At 41.0% G+C, this 17,907-nt stretch overlaps 1 protein-coding gene across 1 annotated transcript in view; it reads left to right on the forward strand.

Annotated features, from left to right (window-relative positions):
* The first annotated feature begins 11,773 nt into the window (after window positions 1-11,773).
* ADAMTS19 (ADAM metallopeptidase with thrombospondin type 1 motif 19) overlaps window positions 11,774-17,907 on the forward strand; it is a 150,792-nt gene continuing 144,658 nt past the window's right edge. The window contains 3 exon segments of the mRNA XM_030005043.1: window positions 11,774-12,081; window positions 13,042-13,133; window positions 13,135-13,653. Of these exon segments, the coding sequence (XP_029860903.1) occupies window positions 12,003-12,081; window positions 13,042-13,133; window positions 13,135-13,653 (690 nt within the window). The 5' untranslated portion in view covers window positions 11,774-12,002.

Below are 17,907 nucleotides of genomic sequence, written 5' to 3' on the forward strand. Positions count from 1 at the left end.
ACTTAATTTTGCATACTGGCAAGTATTTAAGAAAGGAAGGAAGGTAAGCAGGGAAAAATTATGATGTGTTAATATGGGCAAGATGACATTCCACTGCCAGCCAGATCTGAACTGTACATCTGTACTGGTTCAACAAATACAGCTGATCTCCTGTGTGCGAAGGACTGAACAGTTTACTACAATATGTTTTGCAGTGCCTAAAAGGGGAGAAAGATTTTGCCTTCTAAGTATGTTTTTTTGAATGAGGCAGTGGTCCTTCTCACTAGCTTTTTCATAGGCAAAAAGGGAGAGGAGGAACAACTTGCTCATTTGGTACATTTCCACTACTGAGATGGCCATTTCATAGGTCAGGAGGGACAGTTAGAGGAAGAGCTTGCTTATTTGGCCAATTTCCACATAATTTCCTGCAATCAAACCATATCCCTATTTGCTTTTGCTGTTCATTCATCTCCTTTTTCTCTAGAAGTCATACTAATGAAGAATGTAAACTATATGGTCCTCCTAGCATGTAAAAACACATATGTTTCTCAAAGGACTCTAACCTTCATGACCTCAGGTCAAAAAAGGAATCAAAATTGATCTACCTTTATATAAATAACAAGTGGAAAACAGATAATATAAATTAAGCTTTTATATAGACTGTGAAATATCAGTGATAGCTACCATGGTGCATACATACTATTAACAACCGTGTTTACCTTCCTTGCCAGCTGTAAGCTAAGCCTGAATGCAGGTTCCTGGACTTGGGTTTCTTCTGAGCAACTAATGGTTTAAAGCTGAATTTAAGATTTTGATTAAATGGTAAGAGTCCCACCTGTGTAAGTTTTTGCCTTCACAATCCCCATAGCTGTAGCTGAAGTCATAAGAGGCCAGTTGTGCTGGAACGCCTGGCTACAAAGAAGGAAGCTATTTAACCAGGCAAGGCACCCCACTCTTCCCTTTAATCTGTAATAACTTGAATTTGTTAACTCACAGGTTGTATTATAAAGCCTCCATCTCCCCACCCTCACCCAGGTTTCTTCATTGCTTTGCAAAAATTTTTTCTTTGGCTCCTTTTAACATTTGAGAAACTTTTCCAGGAGACATGTCTTTATTTCCAAAGATCAAAAGAAGCCTTTCTCTTAATATCTGCAGACTGACTAATGAGGGGATAAGTAATGTACAGAGAAATCTTGCTATGTTATAAAGGAAACTGGAGGTGCTGCTTTCGCACCAATGGACAGATACCAAACACAGCTTTCCTGAGGCAAAAAACCCCCAACATTCTCTGATCTATATTCTGCAAATACTTACCTTTCCTAGGTAACTGCAAGATGAAAAAGTATATTCCATTTTTTTTTAAAAAAAGCACAGGCCAGATAGGCATAATACTTACATTCAAAATATGATATTCTCCCTTTAAAGCCATCTTCTGAGTATATTTATGAACAACTTAGTTTGTACAACAGGTTAAGCCAGTTTCAAGTCACATTTAATTCACACTTGCACAAAGGTTCTGCATTCTTTGCTCAGCAGCTATAATTCTGTCTGATTTTATTACTACATGTCTCGGCTTCTAAGGATATCTAATTGAGTTCAAGTCCTATTGCACCATTATTTTGGTGTGAGAAGCTTGAAAAGTCTAACTGGAATGCTTAAAAACCCACTATTTTATCTGTAATCCCAAGACCTTGTTAGTTCTTAATCTATAAACAGAAAACCCTTACTCTGATTTCAAACACAAAGGAAAGTCCAAAACATCCCTAGAGGCATTACAGACTGGACTAAGGCCTTCAGAACCCACAGAGTTAATTTTTGCTCTTACTTGCTGAGAAGTGGTAAGGCTTCAGCAAGAACCTCTTTTTGGTAATTGCATTTCCAGAAAGATGTGGGCCAGTTTGAGAGTCCAGGGGAGAGCAACAGTGCCCATCAGAGGTTTAGAAAACATGAATCTGAAAAGACCCCAAAGAGCAATAAAACAAAGGGCAACAAATTTTCTTCCTATCTACAGCTACCAAAGAAACAGGTTGAAAGTAGAACAAAAAAAATTAGATCAAACCTAAGGAAAAATAGGCTTTCTAACAGTTACAATATTCTAATGCTGGAATTTATATCAACTGGAGAGCAGGGATTTTTTCATCATTGAGGTTTTAAATCTCCTGATTGATTTGATGAACAATTGTCAGACAGGACACTGGCATTACAACTGTTTCTTGGGCAGGAAGGTGGATAAATGGCCTGCCCAACCATATTTTTCAGAATTATATGATGTGGAAGAGGTGAGGGAGAGGGAAGCTCTCTGGTATGCTTACCCTATCTCTCCCTAACATCATGATGAATAGCTATGTAGTTGGGTATACTTAAGGACAGCTTTCTTAGGAAAAAAAAAGGAAACACAACTAAGCCTTTCTTTGAGCATCTTCCCACATTTTTACACTTCTTGAATGTGTGAGCTACTGGAAAATAAGCTAATAGTCAGAATTGACTGTATTGGTTGCAAGGCTTCATTCTTCTTGTAGGTGTGTCCAAAAAAGCTCTGGCTGCTAGGAAGACTTACGGAAAGAAAACAGAGTGAGGAAATGCTGTGTAGAAATCAGGTCTCTGTGAGTCAGAATTATGATTGCTACATAGGTGATCTTATTTCCACTTCATGGATGCAACACTCACAAAAATTCTTCCATGGTGGGAGAGCTGGACATCTTCATGGACAGTATCCCTCATGAACAGAGAGTGGGACTCTAAATTGTGGGATGATAATAATTCACTGAAAAAATGTGCGGTTGGATAGCTTACAAAGTTTCTGGTGATATGCAACTGAGAATCCAAATCAAGGCCTAAATCAAAGTGAGCAGCAGAGAAATGAACACCAGAAACAAACTTCTGTCATTAGATGTTATCTCTGAAAAACAGCCACACTGATACCGGCCTTGTCAAGTCAGCCACCCCTATTGATAGCCTGGTCCTCTCTTTTTCTTCACATCAAAATTAAGGTAAAAGATGGGAGGGGAAAAGTCCAGATAATCTTACTTGTTTAGGAAATGACTGAATGCATAACAACTTGGAGTAACATTATCTTCTTTACATAACATGAATATCAAAATAACTGGGTCTGGTATCTAGGACGCCAGCTTGGGAAGTAAAAGATCAAAGAATCATAGAACCATAGACATGACTTTAAACTCAGTTTTTACTACTTTCTCCTTGTGTAGCGTTCAACAGATCACTGGATTGTGTCTAGGTGCTTTGTTTCACCAAAAATGTAGCTAAAAATATGCTTTCCTATCTTTCAGGCATGTGAGTAGATTAAAAGTACTGAAAACTGTAAAAGGCTATGACAGTAGGACCTTTAAAAGTTAGGGTTAGGTACCACATAACTAGATTGTAGTAAGACATCAATTTGATGTCCTATGAGAAATATTTCTATTGATAGGAAAATTCCTCCATGTATTTCTCATTATCAGAAAAACTGTTAGCCGTTTCTTGGCAGGATAGCCATTCCTTTTGATTTTTTAGTGATATATTTATACTACCTGTCCCAGTGTCATACAGTATAGTACTTAGAATACATAGAAATCTGGTTCCTTCATATTGGCCATGAAAGAGGCTTACACTGCTATCTAGGCATGGGGGTAAAATCCTTGGTCTACAAGCTCTTACACTGGCAGAAAAAGCAGGAGCAATCATGGAGATCAGATTTACATCAGCTGGTTTAGAAAAAGTATTTATAAATAATCCCAAGGTTTTCTGACAATATATCATAGTTTGCATTTTACTGGACAACAGAGCTTTTTGGTTAGTAATGATATACAGCACTTTTAATCTTCAGGCTGCTCTGCAAACAGGAACTAACGTCTCCTCTGCAATGGAGATCTTTAAACTCTCCGTTGACTGACACTTCCTGGCTTTGGCCAGGAATATGATCACCGTTGTGCGGCTTGTCAATTTGTTTATTTCTACTGCCTGACCTCACTTACGTACACCAAATTTTGCGCTTTTATTCTTATCTGTCTCAGCATAATGGGAGGGAGAAGGAGGTGGAGGTTAAGAATTGAGAAGCAAAACTGAGAACACCTCATATGATGCCACTATTTTTTTTTCCACCTCAATTCAAGTAAAAGACTACTAAAGAGTAGCTTGGAAACCCTTTACCCATGTGTCCTTGGCTTTCTGCCCGTTTAACAGAGGTCTTGCACAACCTGTGTTTTATGTGCTGTCACCTTGATTTCTCTATATTTTAGCTGGTCTCCTGGTGCCACTGTTTGCCATTGGCCTGCCTTCAAAGTGAGTGCCTGTGGACAGTACTCATATGGTATGTAACATACCGTATGCTTTGACAACTCATGTGGTCTTAATGGGTTTCCCAGTTACAGAGGCTAAAAGAGCAAGGCAGCCTGTTCTGCAGGCTACCACACAGCAGTTCTTATGAATAAATCCTTTAGATAGGAAAAAATAAATCATTTCTTCTATGTTTGTTTTTTATCTGGTATATATAATGAAGTCTTTCTCTCCTGCGGCAGGGGAAAGTGCAAATAGGATATCCGCAATGTCATTTAAATGAATAATGACTTGGAGGCTAGTTAACTTCATTTCTATAACGCCTCATGATATTACCAGCACTTGCAGCTAGGTGACATGTTGAAGAAGGTTGTCTAGAAATCAGTGATTATCTTTGTTCAGCTATCCTATTGCATGCTTTCTTTAAATCTATACGGAAAGAAAGATGTGTTTCAGAAAGCAAGGTTATTTATATGCCTCACCTTACAAAACAGCAAGGAAACAAACCTTGCTGCATGGACCGCTTCCTTTGATTTATTTACAGCTTTTGAAGTGGTATCTCATCTTCTCTTTATCCCCTTTTGTTTTCCTTGACTTTGCTATCTTGATCAGCTTTCAGTCACCTCTACACTGACTTCTCCTGGTCCTGGATCCATTCTCCCGCTTCTTGTCTTCTTTTGCTCTTTGTGTGTTAATAATGTAATACATATATTGTTATATAATAAATACAGTAATGCACCTCTTCTGATAAACTGAAGACCATACAGCAATTTAACAGCCAGAATCTCTAAAACTCATTCAGTTTTTTAAATCTTTCTTGGAGCCATATTTCATGTTATACAAGATTTGCCTGCATTACCTGTCATATTTCTCACCTACATATTATGATTCCCATTCCTGTATTCTTCATTTTTATGTTCAGGTTTATATGCTTTCTAGTTGTACTGATTCCTTGACCAAAAGAAAAAGAAAAAAAAAGGGGGGTTTTGGCTTTTTTTCTGAAGCTAAAATGGTGTAAATACATTACGATGGTAATCCCACTCAGCCATTTAAACTGTGTATGTAAGTAATGGAAAGGTATTTTTAACTCACTGTATAATTCTTAACATGATTGCTCCATTTTTCTGCATAAAATCAGAATAAATTCTGAAACAGACTGGTTGTCTACTAAGGTTGGGATAACTATGGCTTATAGAACCTTTTAAACTTTGTAGTTTAAAGATAGCAGATATCTACCTAGCATTCACTAATAATCTAATGTAGTTGTCAATTATTCTGGTTTGATCATAAATACCACAGAGTTTTGTACCCCACCCCGGATGTTTGTAGTTCCTACAAAACACTTTCCTTTGCTGTACAGCTTGCATTCCTGCCTGCTGTCCCCACCACCTTTTAATGTGGGGACATGCAGGTAGGGAGAGGATGAAGTAGCTGAGTCAAGTTCCCTGAATTTGTTTCTGACATAAATTAGAAGAGGTTAGAAGTTTTTAAAATACAAATGCTGCAGTCATAAATGGGATAACTTTTCAACAGGAAGTAGAACTCTAATTTTCCACCATTTTTGATGATGCAAAATTTCTTTGATCTTCTAACCTGCTCTTACAGTTTGGCAGAGGAATCAGTTTCAGTATCTTTATTTCAGAGCAAGACTTCCCTCCACTATGAGAATTCACGTCCATCAAGCTATTTTAAGGATATTTTCCATTAGTGCTTTTTTTCTAGTAGTTAAGATTTCTGTGTTCTCATATACATTTACAAATTATAATACTGTTGTAAACAGTATTTTTATTTTGAAGAGGATTATTTTAAGACATGCTTATTGTATCATTTTAAAATATAATTGTCAAGAACCATGCAGTGTTAATTAATAATGTGAACGTATTGTCCATAAGTAGTCTGTGATAGTAGTTGCTACAATAGCAATAGTGATATACTGGTTTTGATGGTAAATTGTACATGCTGTTGAGTACAGGCAGAGTTTTATAAAGACTGGAACAAGATTTTAATAGCACCTATAAAACAACAACTTTAAACTTCTACACTTTGACCTCAGAAGGATTACTCTTCTAAATTCAGGCATGCATGTAAACCATGCAAGTGTTGGAACCTCAATTCTTACTGAAGATCTGATTCAAAAGGCAATCTTAAAAGTTCTTAAAAACTAGTGTATTTATCTGCTTTACCTTTTGAATAATAAAGTTTTGAAATTACAAAGGACAAAAGTCTAAAGGATAGACTAACTAAACTGTTACTGTTTCCAAGTATTCTTTATTATGCATGTCATTTTTTCTATTGTTCTTCCACCTAATTCTTTAAACCAAGTAATTTCTTTCAGAATCAAGGCAAGTACATTTTTAGTGTAAATGGAAATAATTGTTACCAGAGATTCCCAATGCCACACAAGGTCCTGAATTGTTATTTTGGCCTTTTCTCTGGTTAGAAATAAAAGTTTTTACATAGAACTCTGCATTTGTTTCAATGCTTACATGTTTGCAATTCTCAGCTACCTCCCAAAATGCAAATTAGGCTGTCCTTTGCCATCTTCTTAATTAGGAAGAAGCTCAGAAAGGTGGTCCTTTCATGCTCTTGAAAATTCAGAAAATATACTTTCTTCCTAAGTTGTTTGAATTTGAAGAGAAGCTCAGAATACTGATGGATTTGCTTTTGTATTGGAAGAAATCAAGCAAAGCTTTGAAATCTTTAATGTACAAAAGAAACCTTACTAACTGGGTCACTACCCATGGGCAGAGTTTTAAAGTTGGGGGAGGGAATATGTGTTCAGGTTTTTTTTTAAGACCTATTATGTTGTTTCTTGCATTGGTTTAACTTTCTTTTTATGTTCAAAAGTAAGAGATCTTATTTCTGCCTTGGAGACGCTTTCTCACAAATTAGGAATTTTTTTTCTCCAGCAGTGACTTGCAGGCTTCAAATTTGAAGCCTTGTTCTTTTTAAGGTGTTCAAAAAAAATGAGAACTATGTGTTGATCATTCTGGATTAGCCTTTTCCCCATAATTGACCAAGTGATACATTTTCTTGATAGATGATTTCCAGTTTAGAAATTTGAGGAAGCTCCTCTCTGTGGGAGACTTCAGCTTGGCAAGTTGCGCAGGGCTCTGATTCAGAGAGCGAGCCTTGCTGTCTTTTAAGTGGCTTCAATCTGAGTACTCTGGTACCTTCCATCGTACAGATTGAGCTTTCTGTCAAATTGTCAACAATTGCCAAGCATCAATTTTTCTGAGAAAAAAAGTCACCAAATGAGAAGGATATAATAAAAGAGTTGTGAAAGTCACTTCTGGTTAAATGGTGACTCTGCCAAACTTTCTATGTAAATAGTGTGTTGAAAGTGTATTTTTACCTGTATGTACCATCCACAAAGATATTGATCAATTTCACAGTATGACTTTGTGAAGTAACTCACAAAGTAACAACCGTGACTTGGGAGTAAATTTCACTGAATGACCTAAACTTAATAGGATCATAAGAACTGGTGGCATAGCATAATAGCATTGAGCTGCTATGAGCTTAGCTTTGCACTTTCAAAATTTTTGCACTTTAAACCAGTAGAGGTATTAAGCTCACAATAGTTCAACACACATCTTACTCCAGAGGTCATCTGATTGTACTACTGAGTTTAGATGTAACTGTGAGATTTGCTCTGAAGCAGGATCTGCTAAAGAGAAGTTATTTGAAGTGGTCTTAAATACATACATTTTAAATAAACCCTTCATTTTGAGCATGTAAATAACAGTATAGAATTACAGACTAAGCATTCAGAGTCCGTGAGCTAACAGGCAGTGGAAATTCACTGTTCAGTTCAAGGGACAGGGAACACAACATTTTCTAAAATGGAAAAACCCTCATTTCATTCACACTTAAGTGGAGAAAATTTGCATCAGTTCACATATATCTTGCAGTTCACATAAATCTTGCAGCTAAAAAAAAATATGTAATTCAATCTGCTTTTAAAGAAGTTTATTTATACTGAGATAACATTTGCAAAGCACCCTAGAAACAGGAAGATGTGAGTTTCTGTTTCTAATCTCAACGGTCATATGATATGTGGCCTTAAGGTAGTAAGCACCATTCAAAACAGAATAGATTTTTTTCATACATCTAGCATATTTTGTTAAGTTGTACAAATTTGAAACAAATGTACTCAAAGATTTCTAAAAAATCAATTATATCATCAATCAGATACATACAAAGCATATGCACAAATAATTAACAACTATTTCCCTGTGAAGAGGATAAAGGTTTGGGGGGTTTTGGTAACAGTTACTTGAGGCAATCTTGTATATATTGTAAAGCTGAGGTAATTTTAAATCACTTTTGTATGTATAAACTTGACAGCTTTTACAGTTAGATGATTAACTAAAGAGAAAGATAAACCAAGGCAAGTCCCTGACTGATGGTGGTGTCTGTATTGCTAGAAGCTGACATTTCGAATTCAACAGCATGATTTGTCCATACTTATCTTAATCCCCAGAACTGAATCACTGAAAGAGATTCACTATGAGATGGGGGGGGAAATTCTGCCCTTGTGCACGTAAGGTAAGACAGTAACTGCAGCACAGATTTAAATAAAACCACAGTGGTGAAGGCTGTGGAGGTTGAAGAACAATGCCCACGTCTTCAGAAGATAGCTTGAGATATCCATGGTATGTTACCAGCGATAGGGGCACTATCATGAATGATCTCAGCACACTGAAGAAATGACAAGTCAGCCTGTGGTGGGGCCTGAGAAAGCCCTTGTCCTGCCAGCCCCTAAGAGACCGATGGCACAGTTCTGTAAATTTTACATCAGGGAGGACAAAAAGAGAGGAAATTGCCAAATCTCTATTGATTTCAACAAAATTAGGCTGATTTTTCTCAATCAGGAAAGACTGATGAGGACACATTCTTTACCTCATTTTCTGTAATTTTTTTTCATGCCAGTGAGATGGTCTGCATCTTTGTTACACTTTACAAATCAACACATTCTTTACTTAACACATTTGTGGTTCCGCATAAGTCCCTTAGAATGCCAAAAGGCTTGGACCTTTCAGATAGGAAGTGGAGTTTTAAAGAATCTACTGAAGCAAACTAAATGTTTCTTTTCATTTTGCTCTATATTGTGTTTGAAGATACTATCTCTTCCAATTTTACGAAGGCATAGTTAATCTTAGCCCGTGTGCAATAAGTTCTGTAAAATAAAAACTATTTTGCAAAGAGTTTTGGTGGCTTTGTGATTAAGAAAATAAAGTCTTTTGTATAGTACATGTGGATACAATATTATTCTCTCTGCAAAATAATTGCAGTATGAAAGCATTTTTTTGTTCTTTTAAGTCTTATTCTTTTAGACATAGACTTCTCTGCACTAGTTTCACAGTGACGACAGTTAGCATGTAGTGGGCTACAATACCATCTACCAGTATTAACCTATGACCAGACTCTTTGTTAAAACTAATGAACACCAGTAGGGGCTCTATTTTATAGTGCACTTTCCCCAAAGTTAAACATAGAGAACTTCCCCCTATATTTTTACTTTAACTATTGAAACGATAAAAAGAAAACATAAAATGAGCTAAAGAAATTTGTTGCAGCTCCACATTGACTTTAGCTCGCATTGTGTTTGTATGTGGAGACTTACTTGAAATATTCCTCTTTTTTTGGCTAGTGATAAAGTCAAACATATTGAAGTCTTTCTCAGTTGCCTTCTTACAGTCTCTTTAGCCCCTGCAGCTTGTGTTGAAAAGGCCAAATTCTGCTTACCTTACTGACAAAAGTAGTTCTTTTGTCTTTTTAGTAAGATTAAACATGTGAAAAAGAGAAGCAGAATTTGGTCCAAAGGGACTAACTTAACTTCAGCAGACTGAAAAGTTACAACCATTAACAGTTTTAAAATGAGCAAATACACACGCCATGTCTTTTCTCCTTATTCTTGCTGGTTGCCCATTTATATCTTTTGGGATGTAACTGTATGCACTGTAAGTAAAGATTTCCTCTGTGTATTTTTGCATCTTGTCTACATATTCTGCTTTGTTTTAAAAAAACCACAGTCACAATTTCTATCTAGTATTTGCACAGAAGCTTATAAACCACAGCTTAGAGCATTTCCTCATCAGCTGTAAGGAGAGTTTTGGCTGTGGGAAGGCTACAGCATTAGGCCTATTAACTAATTCCACTGTAAATTAGCACCTATGTTGTTATTTACTTGGGAAACAAAGCTTCACTTTAAATGCATTTTTAAGGTAACCTAATTATCAAGCAAACACTAGCGTGCAGCCTCTGGAAAACTCCCCTCTTCCTACACTGTTACATGTAAATCTGTCATATTGTTTTCACAAAGTCCCTCTGATTTTGCTTAGTGTAAGTTGGCTCAGATGCAAAAAAAAAAAAAAAAAAAAAAAAAAGGACCACTGTATGGTAACTTTTTTCCTATAAAACCAAACAACTAATCAAAAATACTGTTTGGAAGTAGCTGAGAATACACACCCATGCAGCATAGGTTTGCAACAGCTACTGAGCACAGCAGAGAGCAAACCCTGGCTGCATTTGGCTTCCGTGGCGTCTGAACATGTTTTTTATTTGGAGCCCTAACATGTGATTTTTGTTTGTTTGTTTTGCTTTTCATTTTATACAACCGACTTTTAGAAAGAATTCTTGCAACTTCGTAGCTTACCCTTAACGGCACAGATGGCTTTCCTCTCCACTCTAGATTTGCTCTGCTTTCCCTTAAGGCATAGTAGTCACCTTTGACACCACCAATAGTAAGTAAAGCAGCAGAAGTTACGGTAAGAAGTCAGGCTTTTAGAGGGAGGTGTTTACCTGTTGCTTCTGCAGTTTATGCTGACGTTAGGTGTGCACTTAAAGCTTTTGCTCGACTCCACATTTACCCGCTCCTCTGCGCACAAGGGTTGGGGTGGAAAGGGGTGGGTTTCCATGGAGGGCCGCGTCGCGGGGGCACAAGGAGCTTAGAATCAAATTACACAACACCAGGCAGGAACGGTCAGTCTCTGCTGCTCCCGAATTTGAGGCGAAGGCTGCGCAGAACGCGTAGCTGGCCGCGCGGACGAGAGGAGCCCTTCCTGCTCTCGGGACGCACGCGGCGCCTGCCCCTGCCCCTGCCCCCTGCCCGGCAGAGGCGGCCGGGGTGCGAAGCGCGCTCTCCCGGGTCCGGGTCCGGGTCCGGGTCCGGGGCCGCGCCCGCGCAAGGTGCCCCCGAGGCACGGCCGGGGCTCGGCTGGCCGCGGAGCCGCCCGGGCGCCGGCCGGCGGCGCGGCGGGGTTGGGAGGGAAGGGAAGGGAAGGGAAGGGAAGGGAAGGGAAGGGAAGGGAAGGGAAGGGAAGGGAAGGGAAGGGGGGCCGTGCCGGGTGCCCGCCCGGGCGGGGCCGGGGCGGGGCCGGACGGGACGGGGCCCGGCGCGTCCCGCCCCGTGGGGGCGAGCGGCGGGCGGGGGCAGCGCGGTCGCCGCCGGGGCGCAGCTGCCCGCCCGCCGCCGGGCGCTGTGTGCGCGCACGGGCCGCGCTCCTGCCTGCCTGCCTGCGCCTGCCCCCCGCTCCACACACACACGCCCGCCCCGTGCGCTGCACATCCAGCGCTGCCGGTGCTGCCCGCCCGCCCCGGCGGGACGCGCGCTTCGAGCTCGCCTGCAGTTTCTCCGCGGGCGCCCAGGTGGCTGCGCTCCGCGGCGCTCCCCGCCCGGCCCGGCTGGGCTCGGCCCTCCCTGTCCTGCCCGCCGGCGTCCCGCGGGCGCGGAGCCGGTGGGGATGGGCGGGAGGATGCGCCTGAGCCGCGTCTGCTGCTTTTTCTACCAGCTGTGCGTGCTGTCAAGCGGGCTCGCCGCAGGTAAGTGCGCGCCTTCTGCGGGACGGGGCCGAGCCTCGGGGCGGCCTCCGTGCCCCGCCGGTAGCCGGTACCTGCCCATTGTTAAGCGCCTCAGCAGCTGTGCCCGTCCCCTGTCACCGGCGGGTGAGCAGTTAATGCGTGCCTCCGCTGTGAGGGCGCGCTGCAACGCGCTCGTCTGTACGGGATGCTAGTTTTCACCCGCAGCCCTGTCCTCCCCGCAGTGCTATTCCTAGCGTGTGTAGGGTGAATGTGTAAATAAAACTGCCTCCTGCCTCGGGCTGGTGGAGGCTGTGTGTACTCGTGTGTTTATAAACATAATGCTGGTAAGCCCGGAATTTTGGTTAAATTGTGATACGGCGTGTGTGGTACGCAAACATCACTGACTAGGGAATGTAATTCCGTTTGACTGTGATGATACAGCATCTGCCACTTTTACGTCCACTCACAAATGTGTGGCCACGGTGTGTGTGGGCATTTGGCTGCACTTTTGAAATCACAGTAGGTCCTGCAAAACATGCTGAGAACAAGGTTGAAATTTTCAAATTTTTCTGTTCGGGTTTTCACTGCTAAAATAACAGGGTTTTTTTAGCTGTATGAAAAAGTTGCCACTTTGTCTAAATGGTGAAAGGTATGTGCGGCCCACCTTGTGTGGAGGTGGTGGTCAGGAAGAACATCCCTAGCTACTGGTACAAACACAACTTTTGCCCGGCTTGAGCTCCAGCTCTCTCTCGGTGTGTCCCAGACCACTGAACGGGCACAGGGATGTCTAGCGCCTGGCCCGTCTGCTGTCTAAGTACAGGATAAAAGGGCCAAATGGAGCCCACTGTATTTTGGGTGGCATGCTCGGTGGGCTGGGAGCCAGAAGGAGCATGTCGTGGGGGGCATAGGGTGGGTTTCTGGCAGGCACTGTGGGCTGCTGGGTGCTCCACTCATTTAAAGCATCTGCTGGCCTTCCCGCAGGTCTCCATGCTTCAGAAGAAACTGAGGAGTGGGAGATCGTCTTCCCTGCGTTGTGGAGCAGGGGCCAGCAGGAGCCAGCGGGTGGCAGCGGTGGGGGGGGGGGGCTGCAGCGCCGACCCCAGCTGTGGGAACCGGAGCAGCACCCTCAGCACCCCAGTCACACCGAGCCCAGTGGCCGGCAGTTCCCGGGAGGTGCGCTCAGTCTCCTCCTCGGTGGAGGGGCAGGCGCAGGCTGCGGGGGAGGCAGCAGAGGAAGAGGACACTGAGGATGAGTATGAGTCTCAGGAGTTTTACCACTGGTCCCCCCTGCCCCAAGGGTCTGGTGCTGCCTCTCAGCTGCCACCACCACCATCCCCACCGCCCCCACCTCCAGCAGAGGACGGAGATGAGGTGCTGCTGAGGATCCCGGCCTTTGCTCGGGAGCTCTACCTGCTGCTCAAGAGGGACAGCCGCTTCCTGGCTCCTGGCTTTGCTGTGGAGGAGCGGCTTGGGGGTGAGGGCAAAAGCTCACCCGGTGCTGCACAGTCGCAACCTGAGAGAGCTTGTTACTACAGTGGTGCTGTCCTCCGCTACCCGGGCTCCTTCGCCTCCTTCAGTACCTGTGGTGGATTGGTAAGATGACCTTGCATGCAGGGGTAGCACCAAGGTCTCTATCCAAGTGCCAGCTTCATCTGCCTCTTTTTACTCCCATCGCTTTCCTGAGGTCTTCTTTCTTTCATACCCTCTTGGGTCCTACCTCTGTACTTATCCTTATTTTTAACCATTTTGCCATTCATACTGTTATTATCCCACTCATAATTTTTATCTAATCCTACTTCTGCCTTTGTCCTGTAAAGTTTCAGTGTTATTTGTCCCATTTCCAGATACACTTTTGTCTCTCAGTTCCATACCTTTCTTTTTTGGATCTCCTTTTTATTCTCATGCTATTCTCCCTTCAGCTTTTCTCATCTCCATCCCTAATTTTATCTTGGTCTTCAGTGTGTGTCTGTAATTAGTTACCTCCATGCTTACTCTCTTTTCCCTGTATTATCATCTCTCCACCAGTCCATCTGTAACACATTTGTTCTTCATTTCCATACTATATTCTAAAGTTACCTTTCTTACCTGTGTTATCTTCCTTATCTTCTACATCTCAGTTTTCCGACTGTTCTGTCTTTCCTACTTCTACCAATATTTTATGCATGCTTTCTCATCTTCATTATTCCTTTTCTTTCATTCCTGTCATCCCTTTGGCCTTTTTTCTCTACCTCACAACTTCCCACATGTGGTACCTGTAGTTACTTGGGTTTTGGACTCCATACCCTTCTTACCTTTCATTTTCTCTATAGAAGTATGCAATGAGTACGTTCTCAGCAGAAATGTTGATACAGTCAGACCTTTTGAATGGTTATTCAATGGTTATTTGAATGGTATTATTTCTGTGGCATACCTCCCTTATTTAAAACAAATTTCACCTGCTATAATTTCTGTTGGATCAGTCATGATTTTTACCAGATAAAGACCTGAATTGGGCACACTGACAACAGCAGTGGTGATCCAGTGAGCTGCAATCCCAAGATACTTGGGGGTGGATAGAAAGAGTAGAAGGCAACTGGAATGATGTAAAATGGTTGCAGGATTTAAAACAAAACCAATTATTACTACTGTTATTCTCATTTTGGGCCTTCATATAGCATCATAAAAAGACATGCCTGCAGCACTTTACAGAATATAGTATACAAACAGTAATGGTGCTAGGGAGAGTTAACATCATCATGACCCTGGGTTTTTTGAGTAGCTAGGTGGGTGTAAATCACTACAATCATGTGATAGATGTTTTCTTCTATTTCTTTCCAAATTTGAAGAGCTAACTTGTTCCTTTGTTGATTCATGAAGATACACCTGCCTGGTTTTTATTTGCATGGTGAAACCAGGTAAAATGTGGAAATTTTGACTGCTTATTCATTTGCCTGTTTGGACTTATTCAAAAGTCAAAACCCAAACTGAAAGTGGTGGAGAGGAACATATGTGGATTGGCACCAAATAAAATATTTGCCTGCACTCCTGCAAAGTGAAACCGCCAAGTTTCACACAACTCTAAGTGGTTGGCATCTAATTATTGACATTTTGTCAGATTTTCCAAAGCATGGTAGCAGAATTAATTGTGGAGAAAAACATTGAAAGTCATCTGAAGGTGGTTTGAAAGCAATCAGGTAAAGGATTTTTATGTTCTGGAAAACCATCTGACTTCTGTACTCCTTGTTCTTGTTAGAATTTTACTTCCTCCTACATTGCGTATGGGTAAATTTAGGTTAGAGATAATCTCTGCAAAGAAATTGGTAGAGATAATTATCACAAATGTCTTCTCAAAAGTAATGTACATCATTGCATACCTGTAATTCCTTTTATTTGATTTATAAATTGAAATTCACTGTTTAAATAGACCCCAGTTCTCTCGGAGCGCCATTAGTAATTTTTGATTCAGTCAGACTTTTCCTAGGAGTACCAGCTTACTCCCAGCCTACCAGCCATCTGAGCATGCATGTGCCCAGATCATGTTCCCCATTCAGAAAGCTGCAGCTGAAATATAAACTGTTCTCTGTATCCCAAATAAAACTGGAAACTGTCATTGATGTTGAGTGGTGGTGTCATGATCCTCAACTGCATAGTCTTGTTTGCAGTGAAATAGTTAATTAGCTGTTCTTCCTGCGAGTGTTGCTGCGTAAGACACATAGTTAAAAAAAATTGCACAGTGCTATTATGTCAAAGTTGTCATAACAAATCTTTAGTTATTTGTCATTCTTTATTCAGTCATTGCTTGGGCTCTATTACATATGTAAGTTGCTCTGTTTCCAAGAGTCTTGAAAAAACATCATACATACATTGCATATTCCACCCCATTTCCTCTAGGCCTTGCCCTGCAAAAAGAGCCAAGCAATATTTCAAACTACATTTTCTCTTTTAAGATGTAAAAATCCATTGAAACTTGAACCTACAAATATTTTATCGTAGTTACCTAAATTACAATTTATTTTTTTAATTTTAAATATAAAGAAATTTCAGAGAAAATACAGTATGAATGTCTTGGATATACTCTCATTTCAAAGTCTTGCAGACTTTGGGTTAGGATTGTTAGGCTGCATACACTTTGGAAAGCCAAACAAGTGGGCTGAGAGTCCCTTAATATGCAGCTTAGATTCCACTCAGCAATTTTTCTTTTCAGTGTGAAATACAGCATCTCTGTCTAACAGCAAAACTTCCACCATTCTGTTGTTTAGATAGTAGCCTTTTAGTGAATCTCTCTATTCACTGAGGAAAGTAACTGTAGAAGTGTAAAGGCTAATAGGAAAAGTTTGGCCATCGTGTGCAGGGGAGGGTCATACATGGCAGTAGAGATGTGTGGTTGATGCCTTAGGGCTAGTTTTGTGAAAAGATACCAGATCATCAATAAAATGAAAAAAAGGCCTTGCATGAAATTGTTGTGCCATCCAAGTCAGGATGTTGGTGTTGGTTCCAGTTTCTGAAGGCATGGAGAGGCTTGACATACCAGTGACATTCAGGAAATTGAAAAAATATCTATGTGGAAGTCTTGATGGCTCCTTCTATAGGCAGAAAGAAGAATATTGTTGCAGCTGTTAAGCACCTTATCCCCTTGAAGTGGGATTTAAATGCTTTTTGAGTAGTTCACTGGTTGCAGTTGGGTAAAGCATGTAATGTACAGCACGTTAAATTTTTCCTGTATTTCTTATTTCACAGCTCTTGGGAGCTTCAGTAGTGTTTTTTCTTGGGCTGTTTGTCAAAAGCCAGTATGGAGGGGTGATAATAATGAGGTTCAAAACATACTATGTTTATCATGTGAATATACAAGTGAAAAATGAGAGCTGTACTCCCAGATAATTACTAACCAAATTCTGACTGCCAGCATTGGCTTCATTTGGCAACCTGTCTTGACAGATGAAGGAAACATAACTTGGTGGATATTTTCTAATCAAACTAAAGACGAGATATGCATGGACTGTCTAGAAACTCCATCACCGTGACCTTGGTGTAATCTCAGTGCTCACGTGATCAATGGTGACAGCCCTATCCAACTCCTTGGTAAAACACTTGCGGATTCTTATGTCCTTTTGTAGCTCAATGGGATCTGCTCTGAGTGCGTTTTGGGATTCTGCAGTGGTGGTGTAGGAAGATTAATAAGGAGAGGTTTCCAAGAATTCTCCATCTGTATGCTGACTGCCTACTTGTTCATTGTTAGCCAAATACCAGGATGTAAGCAGTGCTGCTGATGCCAGTGAAACTGCTCTTCTCAAAGTGATGAATTGCAGAGCTGGACCATTAATTATTGAAATGGTTGTTTCTACTGCTTGCTTGTGCTTTGCCATAATATTTGAAATAAGAAAAAAAAGCATGCCAAATGTTGTTGAACAGTTTTATTTGTAACTGGTAATATATATAACTTACAACTGGTAGTTCTTTTAGAACATGCTGTGGGATAAACTTACTGTGGACTTAGAATTAAGAAATCTGGCTACTCGTTCTTTACCGACAATCTGCTCTGCTGCTAGAATGGAAGTTGAAGTAGTCTCACTGCATTTCGCCAAAGAGAGCTGTAAACACAGTAAATGTGTGCTTTATCCCCCACTCCCTTGATTTCAGAAAGACAAGCATTTAATGTTATTTTTCCTCAGCACTGAATTGCTTAGGTAGTACTCTGTGGCTATGTGGTGACAGGCAGGGGTTTTCCCAATGTTTCTTCTTTTTAACTGAAGCAGTCTACCATAAATAGAGAACACCTAGGTAGAGAAAGGATTTGAATGTCTTCTCATACCTAAAGCAATGGGATATGTTTAGACTGTTAGGAAGTGCAAACAGGAGCAAATGTATACA

Source organism: Aquila chrysaetos, chromosome Z (assembly GCF_900496995.4).
Source record: "Aquila chrysaetos chrysaetos chromosome Z, bAquChr1.4, whole genome shotgun sequence".
NCBI lineage: Eukaryota > Metazoa > Chordata > Aves > Accipitriformes > Accipitridae > Aquila > Aquila chrysaetos.